This window comes from Bos grunniens, chromosome 15, assembly GCF_055505025.1.
Source record: "Bos grunniens cultivar Pamir isolate PY7600 chromosome 15, Bosgru_T2T1.0, whole genome shotgun sequence".
Classification (NCBI taxonomy): domain Eukaryota; kingdom Metazoa; phylum Chordata; class Mammalia; order Artiodactyla; family Bovidae; genus Bos; species Bos grunniens.
In genome coordinates this window covers 58,566,036-58,582,264 of record NC_141179.1, presented here as the reverse complement: position 1 = coordinate 58,582,264, position 16,229 = coordinate 58,566,036, and the positions used below count along the sequence as shown (strand labels likewise).

At 38.3% G+C, this 16,229-nt stretch overlaps 1 protein-coding gene and 1 long non-coding RNA gene across 15 annotated transcripts in view; one reads left to right on the top strand and one right to left on the bottom strand.

The window, feature by feature from the left end:
- Positions 1-16,229, bottom strand: part of LOC147358339 (uncharacterized) — a 63,670-nt gene that overhangs the window by 827 nt on the left and 46,614 nt on the right. For 2 of the 10 annotated variants that reach the window (XR_015141591.1, XR_015141596.1), the window contains 2 exons: positions 3,588-3,754; positions 990-1,380 (listed from right to left, as the gene is read on the bottom strand). This is a non-coding gene — a long non-coding RNA (uncharacterized LOC147358339). Of the gene's footprint in view, positions 1-989; positions 1,381-3,587; positions 3,755-11,663; positions 11,803-16,229 lie in introns of those variants that run through there. The other 8 variants (XR_015141592.1, XR_015141593.1, XR_015141590.1 and 5 more) reach the window with 6 other exon arrangements.
- CCDC34 (coiled-coil domain containing 34) overlaps positions 1-16,229 on the top strand; it is a 47,055-nt gene that overhangs the window by 25,582 nt on the left and 5,244 nt on the right. For 2 of the 5 annotated variants that reach the window (XM_086338555.1, XM_086338551.1), the window contains exon 3: positions 305-412. In XM_086338555.1, the coding sequence (XP_086194681.1) occupies positions 305-412 (108 nt within the window). Of the gene's footprint in view, positions 1-304; positions 413-639; positions 1,404-1,648; positions 16,129-16,229 lie in introns of those variants that run through there. The other 3 variants (XM_086338552.1, XM_086338554.1, XM_086338553.1) reach the window with 3 other exon arrangements.

The following is a 16,229-nucleotide window of genomic DNA, read 5'->3' as shown; positions in this document are numbered from 1 at the left end:
TGCCAAAATTTATGTGTGGGAAAGTTGATTTCAATGAGGGTAATTTAGCTGAAGTTTAGTCTAAGAAACTAGTGTTTTGCTGCCAAGCAATTATTTGCATTTCTAAAAAATGACTTATACTTTTTACCAGTGCTTTCCTTTCATCATAAACTAGTTACTTAAGTAAGTTATTGTCACTAATGGTGTATTTCTATAAAGGAAACTATATTCTTGTTTAATTCGGTTAACCTCAGACTTTTATTTTTAATATGCAAGGTTGAATACTTCTATTAAATGTTGCCTTTTGTTTGAATAAAATCTATAGGAATTAAATCAACAGCTAGAAAAAAAGAAAGAAGTGGAAGACCGTGAAAAGAGAAAGATAATTGCTGAAGAGAAGCACAAGGAATGGGTTCAGAAAAAGAATGAACAGGTAAGGAGAAAAAAGGGCACACACATATTCTCATCTGTAGTCTGCATCCTGTCACTCCTACGCGTTTCTCGTTTTCTCTTGGATTCTTCCTTTTCTGACCTAGTTTCTGCCCCCTCTCCGCCCCACCCCAACCTCTCCCCACCAGGGATGTCTGTCAGATCTTTTGTCCTTTGCTGTCTGCTCTCTCCCTTTTCCCTCATGTGGCTTCCATCTGGATGTGGTTGCAGGTAGTCATGAAGTCTACTATCTCCAGACCTGACCTCCTAGAGCCTTGGATTTTCATCTCTTCAGTAGGTAGGCACCTCTGGGCCTGCAAATCTAAAACAACCCATTTTTATCCATTCTCCTCTGACAGAACCATCGTCCTGACTCCTTGATTTCTGATCTTAGTGTAACTTCTCAGTCACCAAAACGTAATTGGAATTCTCTTGTGTTGGATCCCTGGGTCAGGAATATCCCCTGGAGAAGGGAACGGCTACCCACTCCAGTATTCTTGCCTGAAGATTCCATGGACAGAGGAGCCTGTGGGCTACAGTCCGTGGTGTCTCAGATTCGGATATGACTGAGAGACTTTCACTTCACTTCATTGTTTATTTCCCATACTGGAATGTAAGCCCCATAAGGGCAGGGATTTGTGCCTCTTTGTTCAGTTATCCAGCAGATAAATCAGTATCTTGATGCTTAAAAGCCACCCAAGATTTGACTTCATCCTCTGTATCCTTGCCAGAGAAATCTTGCCAAAAAGCCAAATGTCATTCCTCAGTTCAAAAACACATCTTTTGTCATTCCCTACTGTCCTCTGAATAGCATGTGAACTGTTCTGGCGGGGCTGGGTAAACACCTTCTGCTCTGAACCATGTCTCCTTCACCTGTGCTCTTCTTCCTTCCACACTGTCAGCCTCTGACTGGCATCTTTGGGGAGCACATTCAGGATAAGCATGGCCCATCTTCTTGGTGTATTAGTTTTGCTGGAAAATATTGAGAAGAAAAATGTTATTTTTATGCTAAAGCAAGCACAGATATTTAATAGTATAGAACATAAATTTTATAGAATTTTTAAAATACACAGTAGAATTCAAAGAAATATTGGGCTTTGGATTGTGCTCCAAGCCCCTAGGAATATGTGTTCGCAAGAACTTTTGAGAACATTTCTGTTCTATTTCTCACTTTTTTTTAAATAATTATCTCCTCAATGTGGGATCTCATCACATTTCCCCCCTACCTTTGGTGGCTCAGATGGTAAAGAATCTGCCTGCAGTGCAGGAGACCCGTGTTCAATCCCTGGGTTGGGAAGTTCCCCTGTTGAAAGAAGTGGCAACCCACTCCAGTATTCTTGCCTGGAGAATCCCATGGACAGAGGAGCATGGTCCATGAGGTCACAAACAGTTGGAAATGACTGAGCGATTTTCACTCACCTCCTTTTGTTATCCAACTGAAAGTATTTCCTACATGAAGTATTCTCTGAATCCTTGTTTAATTGACATCACTTTATCATACACTGCCATGTGTTATATATATATTTTGTGGCTGCCTGTATTATGCATATGTGTTCACTTCTCATGTAATTTTAAGACTCTTCAGGATAGGAGTTATTTTTTAGGTGGTTCCCCCTCTTTTTAACTTTCTATTTTGTACTGGGGTATAGCTGATTAACAATGTTGTGGTAGTTTCTGGTGAACAGTGAAGGGACTCAACCATACATATTTATCCATTTATCCATTCTCCCCCAAATTCCCCTCACATCCAGTCTGCCACATAACATTGAGCAGAGTTCCCTGTTCCCTATACAGTAGGTCCTTGTCTATCCATTTAAAATGTAGCAGTGTGTACATGTCCATCCCAAACTTCCTAACGTCCCTGCCCCCCATTCTTCCCCTCCGGGGACCATAAGTTCCTTCTCTGTCTGTGAGTCTCTGTTTTGTAACTAAGGAGTTATTTTTGTATTACTTTTTATCTATTATAAGCTCTGACATAATGCTTTTTCTGCCATACATCAACATGAATCAGCCACAGGTATACATATGTCACCTCCGTCGTGAACCTCCCTCCCATTTCCTCCCCCTCCCACCCCCTGGGTTGTCACGGAGTGCTAGGTTGAGCTCCCAGTGCCACACAGCAAATTCCCACTGGCTGTCTAATACAGAGAGAACAGACTTGTGCACACAGTGGGGAAGGGCAGGGTGGGTCGAATGGAGAGAGGACCACGCAAACATATACATAGTATTTTGGAGGTGATAAATTATTGAATGAATAAATGTATCATCTTCCTTTGAATTTGAATACATTCTTGTATTAGATCACAAGTTAGAAATTTAAAAAAATATTTATCTTGTCACTTTGTTTCCTGTTGTGAGTTTTTGCATATTTGGAGTGGTACTGCTTTTATTATTAATGTCCAGGTTCATGAATGCAGTTAGATGTTGAAATTGTAAACCAAAAGTTTTACATTATTTTTGGTTCCTAGCTGTTGTTGAATGTAGTGCCTAGTGGTATTAATAAGAGTACCTAGTAAATACTTCCCCAGTAAGTTGAAGATTACATAGCTTTCTTCATCCAAATATTGTAAGAAGGAATTGGCTAGACATGTGTGTGTTATAACCATAAATATATTTGTTGTTCTTTACTTAAGTAAATTATTTTTTAAAGTTTGCTACATCCCATAACACAATAAGAGAGTTCTTTGTGAAAAAATGCCAAAATCAAAATAAGCCTGTATGACCACTACTAAGCCTTGAGTGATACTTTCTTGAAGTGTATAATTATAAACCAGTTTTGTGTGTATTGTATAAGTATATTCTCTCCTCTAAAAGCTCCTCTTATCTTCTGACTCCATTAAGCTCATTTTACCATGCCAGTCAAACATAGTTGTTGTTTGTCTAAGAATGTAGGGATGATACATTCCCTGTTTTAATTAGTGGTGGTAGATCTAATCCAATTATTTGAGAAAAAAATTTCTTTCTTTTGGAGGGAGGTGGCTTGCCCTGACATAAATCACTAATTAGCAAAAGCAAGATTCCATAAGGTTGAGAAGAGTTTAAAAATGAACCTTGAGAAATAAAAATTAAATTTACTTATTCTGTAGAATTCTTATGCATGCTAAGGAATAATTAGGATACTCTAGTTTTTTTCCTTTAAGAACGCTCAGATTTCTTATTTCAACCTTGGTTATATTTACCTCTATTTGTAAAGACTGCTCTTCTGGTTCTTCTCTTCCTGTCTGGCATCTAGCTTTTTTCCCCTCTGTTTACATTTCATGGTGTGTGGTCCTCTGCTGCCTCCAGCCTCATTCACATTTTAGCTATATCTGTGGCATTATTTTCTCTAAGTCATTTTCACTGTGTTCTATCAAAAAATCAGACAAAAAGAATTTATGTATCCATTAGCAAAGCTGGTTTCTTTTATTGTGACTGGTTTCTTTTTTTGTAAAGCTTTTTTCAAATAAAGGGCTTATCTCATCTGGTACTCTGATATTTGTGTTGCCATACTAATTTATTTTTTAGATTGTTTTTTACTGTGTGTTACCACATATTTTGTAAAAGGGTATTTGCCTTCATTGAAAATTAAATTTATTTTTAAAGTTTTTTTTTTAAACCAAAGAACTGCTTTTTAATGTCAAAAATTAATTCAAGCCAACAAGCATATGATTGATAACTGTCATCAGTTCTCATTGATGCCTTCAACACTTTTATTATGTGCCAGGTACTATTGAAGGAATCAAAATAGAAATTCAGGTTTGTTAGTTTCCTTTAGTTGGAAGAAACAAACGTTCTCTCAAGGCACCATCTTTAAAAAAAAAAAAAAAGATGTATTGTTGTGCTCTGTGTGGTGTAGAACTGGAGTGCCAGAAAATCTGAAGCCACTTAGTGGCTGGCTATTCCCTCTCGGTACTTCTCTCTGAGTGCCTGTTCTGGTATCCTTTTGCTAACTAAAGACATTCCATTCCCTCTTCTGTAGTTTAAATGCTGCAGAGAGCCTGTCTGATGTTTTAAAATCAACTTCATTGAGCTATAATTTACATACAATAAAATACACCTATTTTAAGTTTGATGAGGTGTGACAAGATATGTACTTATAAAACCAGCACCGTAGTCAAAAGAGAGAACTCTTTCTTCACTCCAAAAAGCTCCCTTGAGCTCCTTTGCATTTAACCCCTGCTTCCTACCCCCGACCTAACCCCAGCTCTATGGAAGCCATCGGTCTGCTTTCTGTTCCTATGGATAAGATTTGCCTTTTCTAGAATTTCAAATAGAATCACTAAATGTATATTCCTTAGCATCAGGCTACTTTAAAAAAATATTTTTATTTTGGGTTGTGTTCTGTCTTTGTTGCTGTGCAGAGCTTTCTCTAGTTGTGGCAGGCAGGGGCTACTGTCTGCTGCAGTGTGTGGGCTTCTCATTGCGGCCGCTTCTCTTTTTGTAGAGCACGGGCTTTAGGGCTAGCAGGCTCAGTGGGTGTGGCTCATGGGCCTTAGAGCTCAGGCTCAGTAGTTGTGGCACATGGGCTTAGTTACTTCTCTGCAAGTGGAATCCTCCCGGATTAGGGATCAAACCTGTGTCCCCTGCATTGGCAGGGAGATTCTTATCCACTGTACCAGCAGGGTAGTCCCAGGCTACTTTTGTTTTTAAAAATTGCTAATATTTCTTATATTAAGATTGTTCCTTTTTATTGCTCAGTATCACAAATTATGTATCCATTCACTAGTTGATGGATAATTAGGTTGTTTCCAGTTTGGAGATATGAGTAAAATTCTGTGACCACTTACGTACAAGTGTTTTTGTTGATACTTGCTTTCATTTCTCCTGGGTAGATGCCTAGGAACTGAATTGCTGGGTTGTATGGTAGGTTTTTAGGTTTAAAAAAAAAAAAATCGGCAATTTCGTATAAAGTGCTTCTGCCATTTTATATTCCTGCCTCTAATATCTGACAGTTCCAAGTGTACCATATCCTTGCCAGATTATCAGTCTTTCTCATTTTAAATCATTCTGTTACGTGTAGTATGTCATTGGGCTTCCCAGGGGGCACTAGTAAAGAATCTGTCTGCAAGTGCAGGAAATACAGGTTCAATCCCTGGGTCGGGAAGATCCCCTGGAGTAAGAAATGGCACTCCACTCCAGTGTTCTTACCTGGAAAATTCCATGGGCAGAGGAGCCTGGCGGGCTCCATAGGATCACAGAGAGTCAGACATGACTGGCTAAGTAGCAGCAGTATGTCATTGTTTGAATTTCCATTTTCCTGAGATCTAATGATGTTTAGCATCTTTTCATAAGCTTATTCTACTAGTCTACTGGGGCTGTCATAACAAAATAGCACAGATTGAGTGACTTAAAAGTCCTGTCTCAAAGTACAACATCAGGCCAGGGGATCAAGATTGTGGAGGAGTAGTAGGGGAGCTCACCTACTCTCACAAAAACATTAACATATCAGTAAGTGGAATGATTTACAAAGAACATCTAGTGAATGCCAGCAGAAGACCTCAGACATCCAAAAGGACAAGAAAACCTCCACATGACCAGGTAGGACAAAGGAAAAAGAAAAGGAAAGGAATCAGGACACACTTGCGCCCCAGGGAGGGAGCTATGAATGAGGAAAGAGTTCCATACCCTGGGGAGAGCCTTCACTGGCGGGGGATAAGCCTGGATGGAGAGGGACATTCAAAGCCTAGGAGGAGAGCACAGCAACTGGTTTGTAGAAGGCAAAATGGAGAGTAAACTGCAGAGAAGGTCAGCACCACTGCCCTGTGTTCTGCAGCCTAATATATGCTCCTCTGTTGATACAGGAGATGGCTAGGGGCTGAAGCCTCTTGATGAAGGTGAAAGAGGAGAATGAAAAAGTTGGCTTAAAACTCAACATTCAGAAAATGAAGATCATGGCATCTGGTCCCATCACTTCATGGCAAATAGATGGGGAAACAGTGGAAACAGTGTCAGACTTTATTTTTTTGGGCTCCAAAATCACTGCAGATGGTGACTGCAGCCATGAAATTAAAAGATGCTTACTCCTTGGAAGGAAAGTTATGACCAACCTAGATAACGTATTGAAAAGCAGAGACATTACTTTGCCAACAAAGGTCTGTCTAGTCAAGGCTATGGTTTTTCCAGTGGTAATGTATGGATGTGAGAGTTGGACTGTGAAGAAAGCTGAGCGCCAAAGAACTGATGCTTTTGAACTGTGGTGTTGGAGAAGACTCTTGAGAGTCCCTTGGACTGCAAGGAGATCCAACCAGTCCATTCTGAAGGAGATCAGCCCTGGGATTTCTTCGGAAGGAATGATGTTAAAGCTGAAACTCCAATACTTTGGCCACCTCATGCGAAGAGCTGACTCACTGGAAAAGACTCTGATGCTGGGAGGGATTGGGGGCAGGAGGAGAAGGGGACAACAGAGGATGAGATGGCTGGATGGCATCACTGACTCGATGGGCGTGAGTCTGAGTGAACTCCGGGAGTTAGTGATGGACAGGGAGGCCTGGCGTGCTGCTGTTCATGGGGTCACAAAGAGTCGGACACGACTGAGCAACTGAACTGAACTGAACTGAACTCTCACGAAAACACCAAAAGCACAACAAACTGCTGAACAACCATTGACAAAGAAGACTGGAAACTACCAAAAAATATATTTTACATTCAAAGACATAGAAGAAGCCAAAAAAGACAATTAGAGAGATACTTTAGTGACCTCACGAGTGGGAGACCCAAAAACTGCAAAATAATTATATTGCAGAGGTTCTCTTGCAAAAGTGAAAGTTCTAAGCCCCATCTTAGGCTCCTGAGGCTGAGGATCTGGCATCAGGAGGTGGAACCCCCCCAGAGCACTTGGCTTTGAAGACCAGCAGGCTTGAGGGCAAGAGCTCCACAGGACTGAGTGAAACAGAGACTCCACTCTTAGAGGGCTCACATACACTGGGATCCAACACAAAGTAGAAGAGGTTGGGCTAGACCTACCTGTGAGTCTTGGAGAGTATGAAGGTTGGCCATGGATCACTGAGCTGGGGGCAAGGACACTGGAGGCAGTGGCCCGAGAGAGTATTGATTGGCATGAGTTCTCACAGAGGTCACCATTTTGACATCAAGACTTGGCCCTGTCCAACAACCTACAGGCTCCAGTGCTGGAATGCCTCAGGCCAGACAGCCAGCAGGATAGGAACACATTGCTACGCATCAGCAGACAGGTTGTCTAAAGCTGTACCAAGCTCACAGCTCCCTCTAAACACACTGTTTGACAAGGCTTTGCTCACCAGAGAGACACACCCAACTCTTTCCACCAGTGGGCAGGCACCAGAAGTAAGAAGAGCTAAAATCCTGCAGCCAGCAGAAAGGAGACTACACACACAGAAAGTTAGACAAAAATGAGACAGCAGAGAAATATGTTCCAGATGAAGGACCAAGATAAAAACCCATAAGATATCTAGATGGATTTAGGCAACCTACCTGAAAAAGAATTTAGTGTAATGATAGTAAAGATGATGCCAGAATTTGGAAAAAGAATGTAGGCACAGATTAAGAAGATACAAAAAGATATTTAACAAAGAGCAAGAAGATTTAAAGAACAGAGATGAAAAATAGAATAACTAGAATGAAAAATACAAGAGAAGAAATCAGTAGCACAATAATTGAGGTGGAAAAAATGAATTTAGTGAGCTGGAAGATGGAGTCTTGGAAATCACTCCTGTGGAACAGAGCAAAGGAAAAAAGAATGAAAGAAAGGACAGTCTCAGAGGCCACTGGGCCAACATTAAAAGCATGAATATTTGCATCATAAGGGTCCCAGAAGGAGAAGAGAGAAAGGGCTTGAGAAAATATTTGAAGAGATAATAGCTGAAAACTTCCCTAACATGGGAAGGAAACAGCCACTCAAATCCAGGAAGCACAGAGAGTCCCAGGCAGCTTATACCAAGGAGGAACATGCCAAGACACCTGTTAATCAAACTGACATAAATTAAAGCCAAAGTGAAAATATTAGAAGAAACAAGGGAAAAGCAACAAGGGAATCCTCATAAGGTTGTCAGCTGATTTTTCAGCAGAAACTCTGCAGGCCAGAAGGGAATGCTATGGTATATTTAAATTGATGAAAGGGAAAAACCTACAACCAAGAATACTCTACCCAGCAAGGCTGTCATTCAGATTTGATGGAGAGATCGAAAGTTTTACAGACAAGCAAAATTTAAGAGAAGTCAGCACCACCAAACCAGCTTTACAACAAATGCTAAAGGAACTTCTCTAGGTGAAAAATAAAAGGCAACAACTAGAAACAAAATTATGAATGGGAAAGCTCACCAGTAAAGGCAAACTGCAGTAAAGGTAGGAAATCATCCACACACAAATATGATATCATAACCAGCAATTGTGAGGACAGTACAAATGGAGGATATTGGAAATGCATTTTGAAATTAAAAGACCAGCAACATAAAACAATCTTGTATGTGTACAGACTGCTATATCAAAATCTCATGGGAATAAAAAACTGAAAATTTACAAGAGATATACAAAAAAGAAAAAGGAATCCAAACAACACTAAAGTTAGTCATCATATCACAAGAGAACAAAAAAGGAAGGAAAGAAAAAAGACCTACAAAAACTAATCTAAAACAATTAACAAAATGGCAATAAGAACATATTAATACATATTGATAATTACCTTAAATGTAAATGGATTAAATGCTCCAACCAAAAGACAGGCTGAATTGATACAAAAATAAGACCCTTATAAATGCTATCTATAAGAGATCTGCTTCAGATCTAGGGACACATACAGACTGAAAGAAGATACATAGATGGCCCCAAGTGGTGGGGCACAGACCTGAGAATCACCTGTGCCAGTAACATTTCTCCCAAAAGGATACACAGATTGTGAAAAAGCACAGGAAAAGATGCTTAACATCACTAATTATCAGAAAAATGCAAATCCAAACTACAAATGAGATATCACCTCACATGAGTCACAGTGGCCATCATCAAAAGGTCTACAAATAATAAATACTGAAGAGGGTGTGGAGAAAAGAGAATCCTCCTACATTGGTATAACCACTATGGAGAACACTATGGGAGGTTCCTTAAAAAAACAACTAGTAATAGAACTATATGATACAACAATCCCACTCCTGGGCATATGTCTGAATAAAATCATAATTTGAAATGGTACATGTACCCCAGTGTTCATTGCAGCACTATTTACAATAGCCAAGATGTGGAAGCAACCTAAATGTCGATTGACAGATGAATGGATAAAGAAGATGTGGTATGTTTACAATGGAATATTACTCAGTCACAAAAAAAGAATAAAATAATGCTGTTTGAAACAACATGCTTGGAGCAGAGATTTACATATTTTCATATGTTGAATCAAAATTTTTTTTAAAAGATACAAATGAACTTATTACTAAACAGAAACAGACTTACAGGTTTTGAAAACAAAGTTATGGTTACCAAAGGTAAAACCTGGGGGGAATGGGACAGTAAATCAGCCTCTTAGAATTAACATACACATGCTACTATACATAACAAGGGCCTACTGTATCACACAGAGAACTATACTCAAATTCTGTGATAACCTATATGAGAAAAGAATCTTAAAAACAATGTATGTACATGTATAGCTGAATCGCTTAGCTGTACACCTGACACTGAACAACATTGTAAATCACTTACACTCCAATTAAAACACAACAAAACCAGTACACTGAGGATTAGAGCTCTAACATATGCGTTTTGGCAGGGCAGATCTCAATCCATAACACTGGTGACTATTTCTATGTCTCTTGTGGAGTTTCTGTTTGTGTTTAAACTTTTGCCCATTTTGTGTGTCTTAATAGTAAGTTGTAAGAGTTCTTCTTATATTCCTTTAAGTCCTGTAACATGTATTGTAAATATTTCCTCCATTTAATTTTTAATGGTATTTTTTTTAAGAGCAAAAATTTTAAATTTGGGGTAGGTTCTGTATTTCTGTTTTTTCTTTTATAGTTTGTGGGTTTTGCTTTCTGTTGAAGAAATGTTTGCCTATGCCAAGATTGTAAAAAATATTCTCCATCATTTTCTTCTAGAGATTTTATAACTTCAGCATTTGCCTGTGTTTGTATTTTGAGTTAATGTTAATGATAGCATGCATTAAGGGTCAAGGTTAACTTTTTTAGAGTATGGATATCCAGTTATTCTAACACTGTTGAAAGATAATCTTTTTCTCTATTCAGTTATCTTGGCACTTTCATTTAAAATTAATTGAGCAAATATGTTTGGGTCTGTTTCTAGACTCTGTTCTGTTCCTTTGATCTATGCTAGTACTACACTGTCTGGTTACTGTAGCTTTATAGAGTAATTTTTAATTTAAAATTCTTCTAATCAAATACTCTAAGTCTTCCATCTTTTTTCTTTATTTCAGAATTATTTTGTTTGCTCTGCACCCTTTCCATATACAATTTAGAATTAGCTTATCAATTTCTCTAATCATGCTTGCTTGAATAGTGACTGATACTTATTGGGACTGCATTGAACACATAGATCATTCTGGAGAAAATTACTATCTTAATAATATAAACTTATGAGTGTGATTTTTCTTTTCTATTTATTTAGGTCATATTTATCTCAATCAGCTTTTTTTTTTAAGTTCAATGTACAGGTATATTTAAATGTCTTTTGTTAAATATATCCCTAAGTATTTCATGTTTTGGTGAAAGGAGTTATTTTGCTTTATTCCTAATATTTTCTTATTTCATATTTGGTTTTGATATTAGAGAAATACTGCACTCCTAAAATGAGCTTGGTTGTGTTCTTTTTTTCTGTTTTTTAAAATAATTTGTATGGTAATTGGTACTGTTTCTTCCTTAAATGTGTAATAAAATCTACAGTGACACTATTGGAAGCTGGAGTTCTCGTTATATGAAAGTTTTAAATTCTGAATTATTTTTAGTAAGTAGAATTACTTATAACAGTTACTTCAGTTACTCTGTTTCTTTTTGAATCAGTTTTGAAAAGTGGTGTATTTTTCAGGAATTTTAATGTCTCTTTTAAATTGGATTTATTGGCCAAAAAATAAATTGTTTTCAGTGTTATCTCATATGTATATGAGAGATCTGTAGTGATCTTTCATTTACCATTTGTGTGACCTTGGGCATATTACTTAACTTCTTTGTGCCGTAGTTTCCTCATTTATAAAATGAGATCTTTCTCATATTGTGCTTTTAAGAATTAACTGACATAGTGTATATGTATACAATGTACAGAACAGTAACAGGCAGACTTAGCACTGAATAAATGTTAGCTGTCAAAAATTGAAAATAGTGTAGAGACTGGTTGACTCCTTTTTTTTTTTCTGACGGATGACTCCTTGTTGATGAGCTTCTGGAGGAGTCTTACGAGTCCGATAGAGCTGCAAGATCCTTTTTAATCTTGTGGATTTTCTGACTGTAGGAAGTAGTTAAATTCCAGTGTTATTTTAATGGATATTGAGTTCTCAGCAAGAAAGGATTTCCTTTTACAGGTATTGGCTGCCCAACAATAGGGAAATATAGCAACTTGGGGAATGATGGGCTTTGATTTTCTTTTCTTTTTTTGGCCTTGCCACAAGGTTTGGGGGATCTTTAGTGCCCCAACCAGGGATTAAACCTGCACCCTCAGCAGTGAAAGCTCAAAGCTCTAACCGCTGAGCTGCCAGGGATTCCTGGGCTTTGATTTTTAACCCCTGCCTTTCTTGTACAGGGGCTTCCCTGATAGCTGAGTTGGTAAAGAATCCGCCTGCAGTGCAGGAGACCCTGGTTTGATTCCTGGGTCAGGAAGATCCACTGGAGAAGGTATAGGCTACCCACTCCAGTATACCTGGGCTTCCCTTGTGGCTCAGCTGGTAAAGAATCTGTCTGCAATGCAGGAGACCTGAGTTCAATTCCTGGGTTGGGAAGATCCCCTGGAGAAGGGTAAAGCTACCCACTCCAGTATTCTGGCCTGGAGAATTCCCTGGACTGTGTAGTTCATGGAGTCACAGAGTCAGACATGACTGAGTGCCTTTCACTTTTTCTTGCACAGCACTGCACATATGTTGAATATAACTTGATGTTTGTTACTTGGATCTTATTTGACTTGCTTGTATTGAAGTATTCTACAAGATGCTTTCAAGAGAAGAATTTCTTGGTTCATATTTCTTTGCTCCATGAAGGGTGATATATATGACATTTATATTACATACACTTTATGCCTTGCAGATTATTTTCTAAACCTTTGATAAAGAGAGCTAGCCATGTTATTGGTTATTTAGAATTTCACTGTGTTGGTAGATTATCCTTTGGGTGAGAAAAGGAAAAAATATTCAGTTATAATCTATGTCAGGTTTTTTTCTGCAAAGGGTCAAATAAAGTTCAGTTTTTGTGGACCATACAGTCTCTGTTGTAACTATTTAACCCTGCTGTTGTGGTACAGTAGCAGCCATGGACAATAAATATGTAAATAAATATGTGTGGCCACATTTCAATAAAACTTTATTTATAAATACAGGTGGTAATGGACCATATTTGGCCTGCAGGACATAATTTGCCAACCCTTGATCTATGTAAGACTTATAAGAATTGCCTAGCCAGAGATTTGTCTGTATGTGCCCTTATAACAGTATTTAATGGGCTAAAATTGGTCCTCTGTAACTCTTTTATGGTGAAGATTTATCCAAGTATTCATATTGGCAAATTGTCTGGGAAATATATACCTATGTGGCTCCTATTTTAGAGTGAGGGTAAACATCCATTAAGAAACGCTAAGATTCAGGCTTCTGGTTCAAGGTGGCAGAGTAGAAGAATGTGCACTCATCTCCTCCTGCAAGAGCCCCAGAATTACAACTAGCTGTTGAACAACCATCAACAGGAGGATGCTGGAACCACCAAAAACAGATATCCCACGTCAAAAGACAAAGAAGAAGCCACAGCGAGTGATAGGGAGGGCACAATCAAAATAAAATCAAATCCCATACCTGCCAGGTGGGTGATCCACAAACTGGAGAACACTAATACCAAAGAAATTCTCCCACTGTTGTGAAGGTTCTGAATCCCACGTCAAGCTTCCCAGCCTGAGGATCTGACAAAGGGACTGGGAATCCCTAGGGAATCTGGCCTTGAAGGTCAGCGGAATTTAATTATGGGATTTCCACAGGACTGGGAGAAACAGACTCCAGTCTTGGAAGGCATGAACAAAACCTTGCATGCACCAAGAGCCAGAGGAAAGGAGCAGTGACCCCACCGGAGACTAAATCAAAAATACCTGCTTAGTGTTGGAGGGCCTCCTGTAGAGGCCTGGGTCAGGAGGGTCTCACCCCAGGGACAGGGGCACTGGCAGCAGCAGGCCAGGAACGTCCCCCTTGGTGTAAACCCTCTTGGACTTCTCCATTAACCCTACCATAGACCCCAGGGCTGAGTCGCCTCAGGCCAAACAACTAACAGGGAGGGAGTGCAACCCGACCCATCAGCAGATAATTGGATTAAAGCTTTACTGAGCCAGGTCCTGCTCAGTAGAGCAAGACCCAGTTTTTCCCACTGCCAGTCCCTCCCATCCAGGAAGCTTACACATGTCTCTTAGCCTCATCCATCAGAGGGCAGACAGAAGAAGCCAGAGAAAGCACAGTCCCACAGTAGCTAAAACAAAAACCATATTACAGAAAGTTAATCACTATGAAAAAGCAGAAAGTTATGTCCCAGGTGAAGGGACAGGATAAAACCCCAGAAAAGCAAGTAAATGAAGTGGAGATAGGCAACCTTCCAGAAAAATAATTCAGAATAATGGTAGTGAAAATGATCCAGGATCTCGGGAAAACAATGAAGAAGATGCAAGAAATGTTTACCAAAGACCTATAACAACTAAAAAACAAATAGAGGTAAATAATACACTAGAAGGAATCAACAGCAGAGTAACTGAGGCAGAAGAATGGATGAATGACCTGGAGGACAGAATGATGGGAATCATTGCCACAGAACAGGATATAAAAAAAAGAATGAAAAGAAATGAAGACAACCTAAGAGACCTCTGGGACAACCTTAAACACATCAACAATCACATTTTAAGGGTCCCAGAAGTAGAAGAGAGAAAAAGTTCCTGAGAATATATTTGAAGAGATAATAGCTGAAAAATTCTGTAATGTGAGAAAGGAAATAGTCAACCAAGTCCAGGAAGCACAGAGAGGCCCAGGCAGGATAAACCCAAGGAGGAACACACTAAGACACTTAGTAATCAGACTGACAAAAATAAAAGACAAAGATAAAATGTTAAAAGCAACAAGGGAAAAATGACAGTATACACGGAACTCTCATTAGGCTATCAGCTGATTTCTCAACAGAAATGCTATAAGCTAGAAAGGAATAGCATGATATATTTAAAGTGATGAAAGGGAAGAACCTACAACCAAGAATACTCTACTTACGAAGACTCTCATTCAGTTTTGATGGAGAATTCAAAAGCTTTCCAGACAAGCAAAAATTAAGAGAATTTATCCCCACTACACCAGCTTTACAACAGATGCTAAAGGAACTTCTCTAGGCAGGAAACACAAGAGAAGGAAAAGACCTACACCAAATAAACCCAAAACGATTAAGAAAATTGTAACAGGATCATACATATTGATAATTACCTTAAATGTAAATGGATTGAATGCACCAACCAAAAGACATAGACTGGCTGGGTGGAGGAAGACATGTGCATGTATGCATTTCCACTTACCACTTTGTTCTGCTTGACTCTCCAAATGGATGTAATTATTTTATATTGTTAAGCTAATCATGTTCCTGTTGTGGCTTGCAGTTGTAATTACCTTTTATTTTTTTGTCTGGCTATTGATTGTGAAAAATGATAAATATCTTTTACTGTTGTGATTATGTATCTTTTATTCACTTAATACCATTGTATCATGATTGTTCAACAGAAAAATAATAGAACTCTATGTCACCAAAACTAGGATTTAATAGAAAAACCTGCAGTCACTTTTTAAAATCAGAATTATCCATTTTTTGAAAAACACAAATGCCCAGGTATTGCTTTTTTTTCCTCCAGAGCTCCAGATATGTTTCTAATAAGCAGTCATGTTTAAAAGCAACTGGACTATGTGATGATCTTTTATCTAGTTTGTTCACTTTTTCTATTTCATATTCAGTGCTCCCATTTCATTTAGTTTATGTTTTCCAATCTCTCCATCTCTTCTCTGTTTTTTTTTGATGTTCTTTCTCAAGCATAGTAGGAAAGCTTTTGTATACATATATATATAAATAATATGTATACTATATGTATTTTAGAAAATTTACAAATTTTTGCTGAACTGAAAAATTTATGACATTTTGATTCTACTTGTTTGACTCCGTATGACTAGAATGCTAGATTTCTAATTTAAAAAAATAGATATGCAATAAGCAACAAAGGTTTACTGTATAGCACAGGGAACTATAGTCAATATCTTGTAATAATCTACAGTGGAAAATAATTTCAAAAATAATATATGTGTCTATGTATAGCTGGATTGCCTTGCTGTGCACTTGAAACATGTAAGTCAACTATACTTCAATAAAATATATATATATAGAAAAAAAACACTAAGATTCAAGACAGTCTAACAGGTTGTCATTTCTGTTCACTCATTTATTCAGCAAATCTTTATAGAACACCTACTATTTACTTAACACTGTTCCAGGCTCTGAATATACTTTGTTGAACAAGATCTTTGTTAGGCCATCATGAAATACACACTCAAGCTGGTACACTAAAATTGATCAGGTAAGTTCATGCGTGTTATATATTTTCATAAGCCACATTGTGTCAACCACTATGTTACCACTGTTTTTAGAAAATTACTGTCTGTAACACTTTCCTTGTAT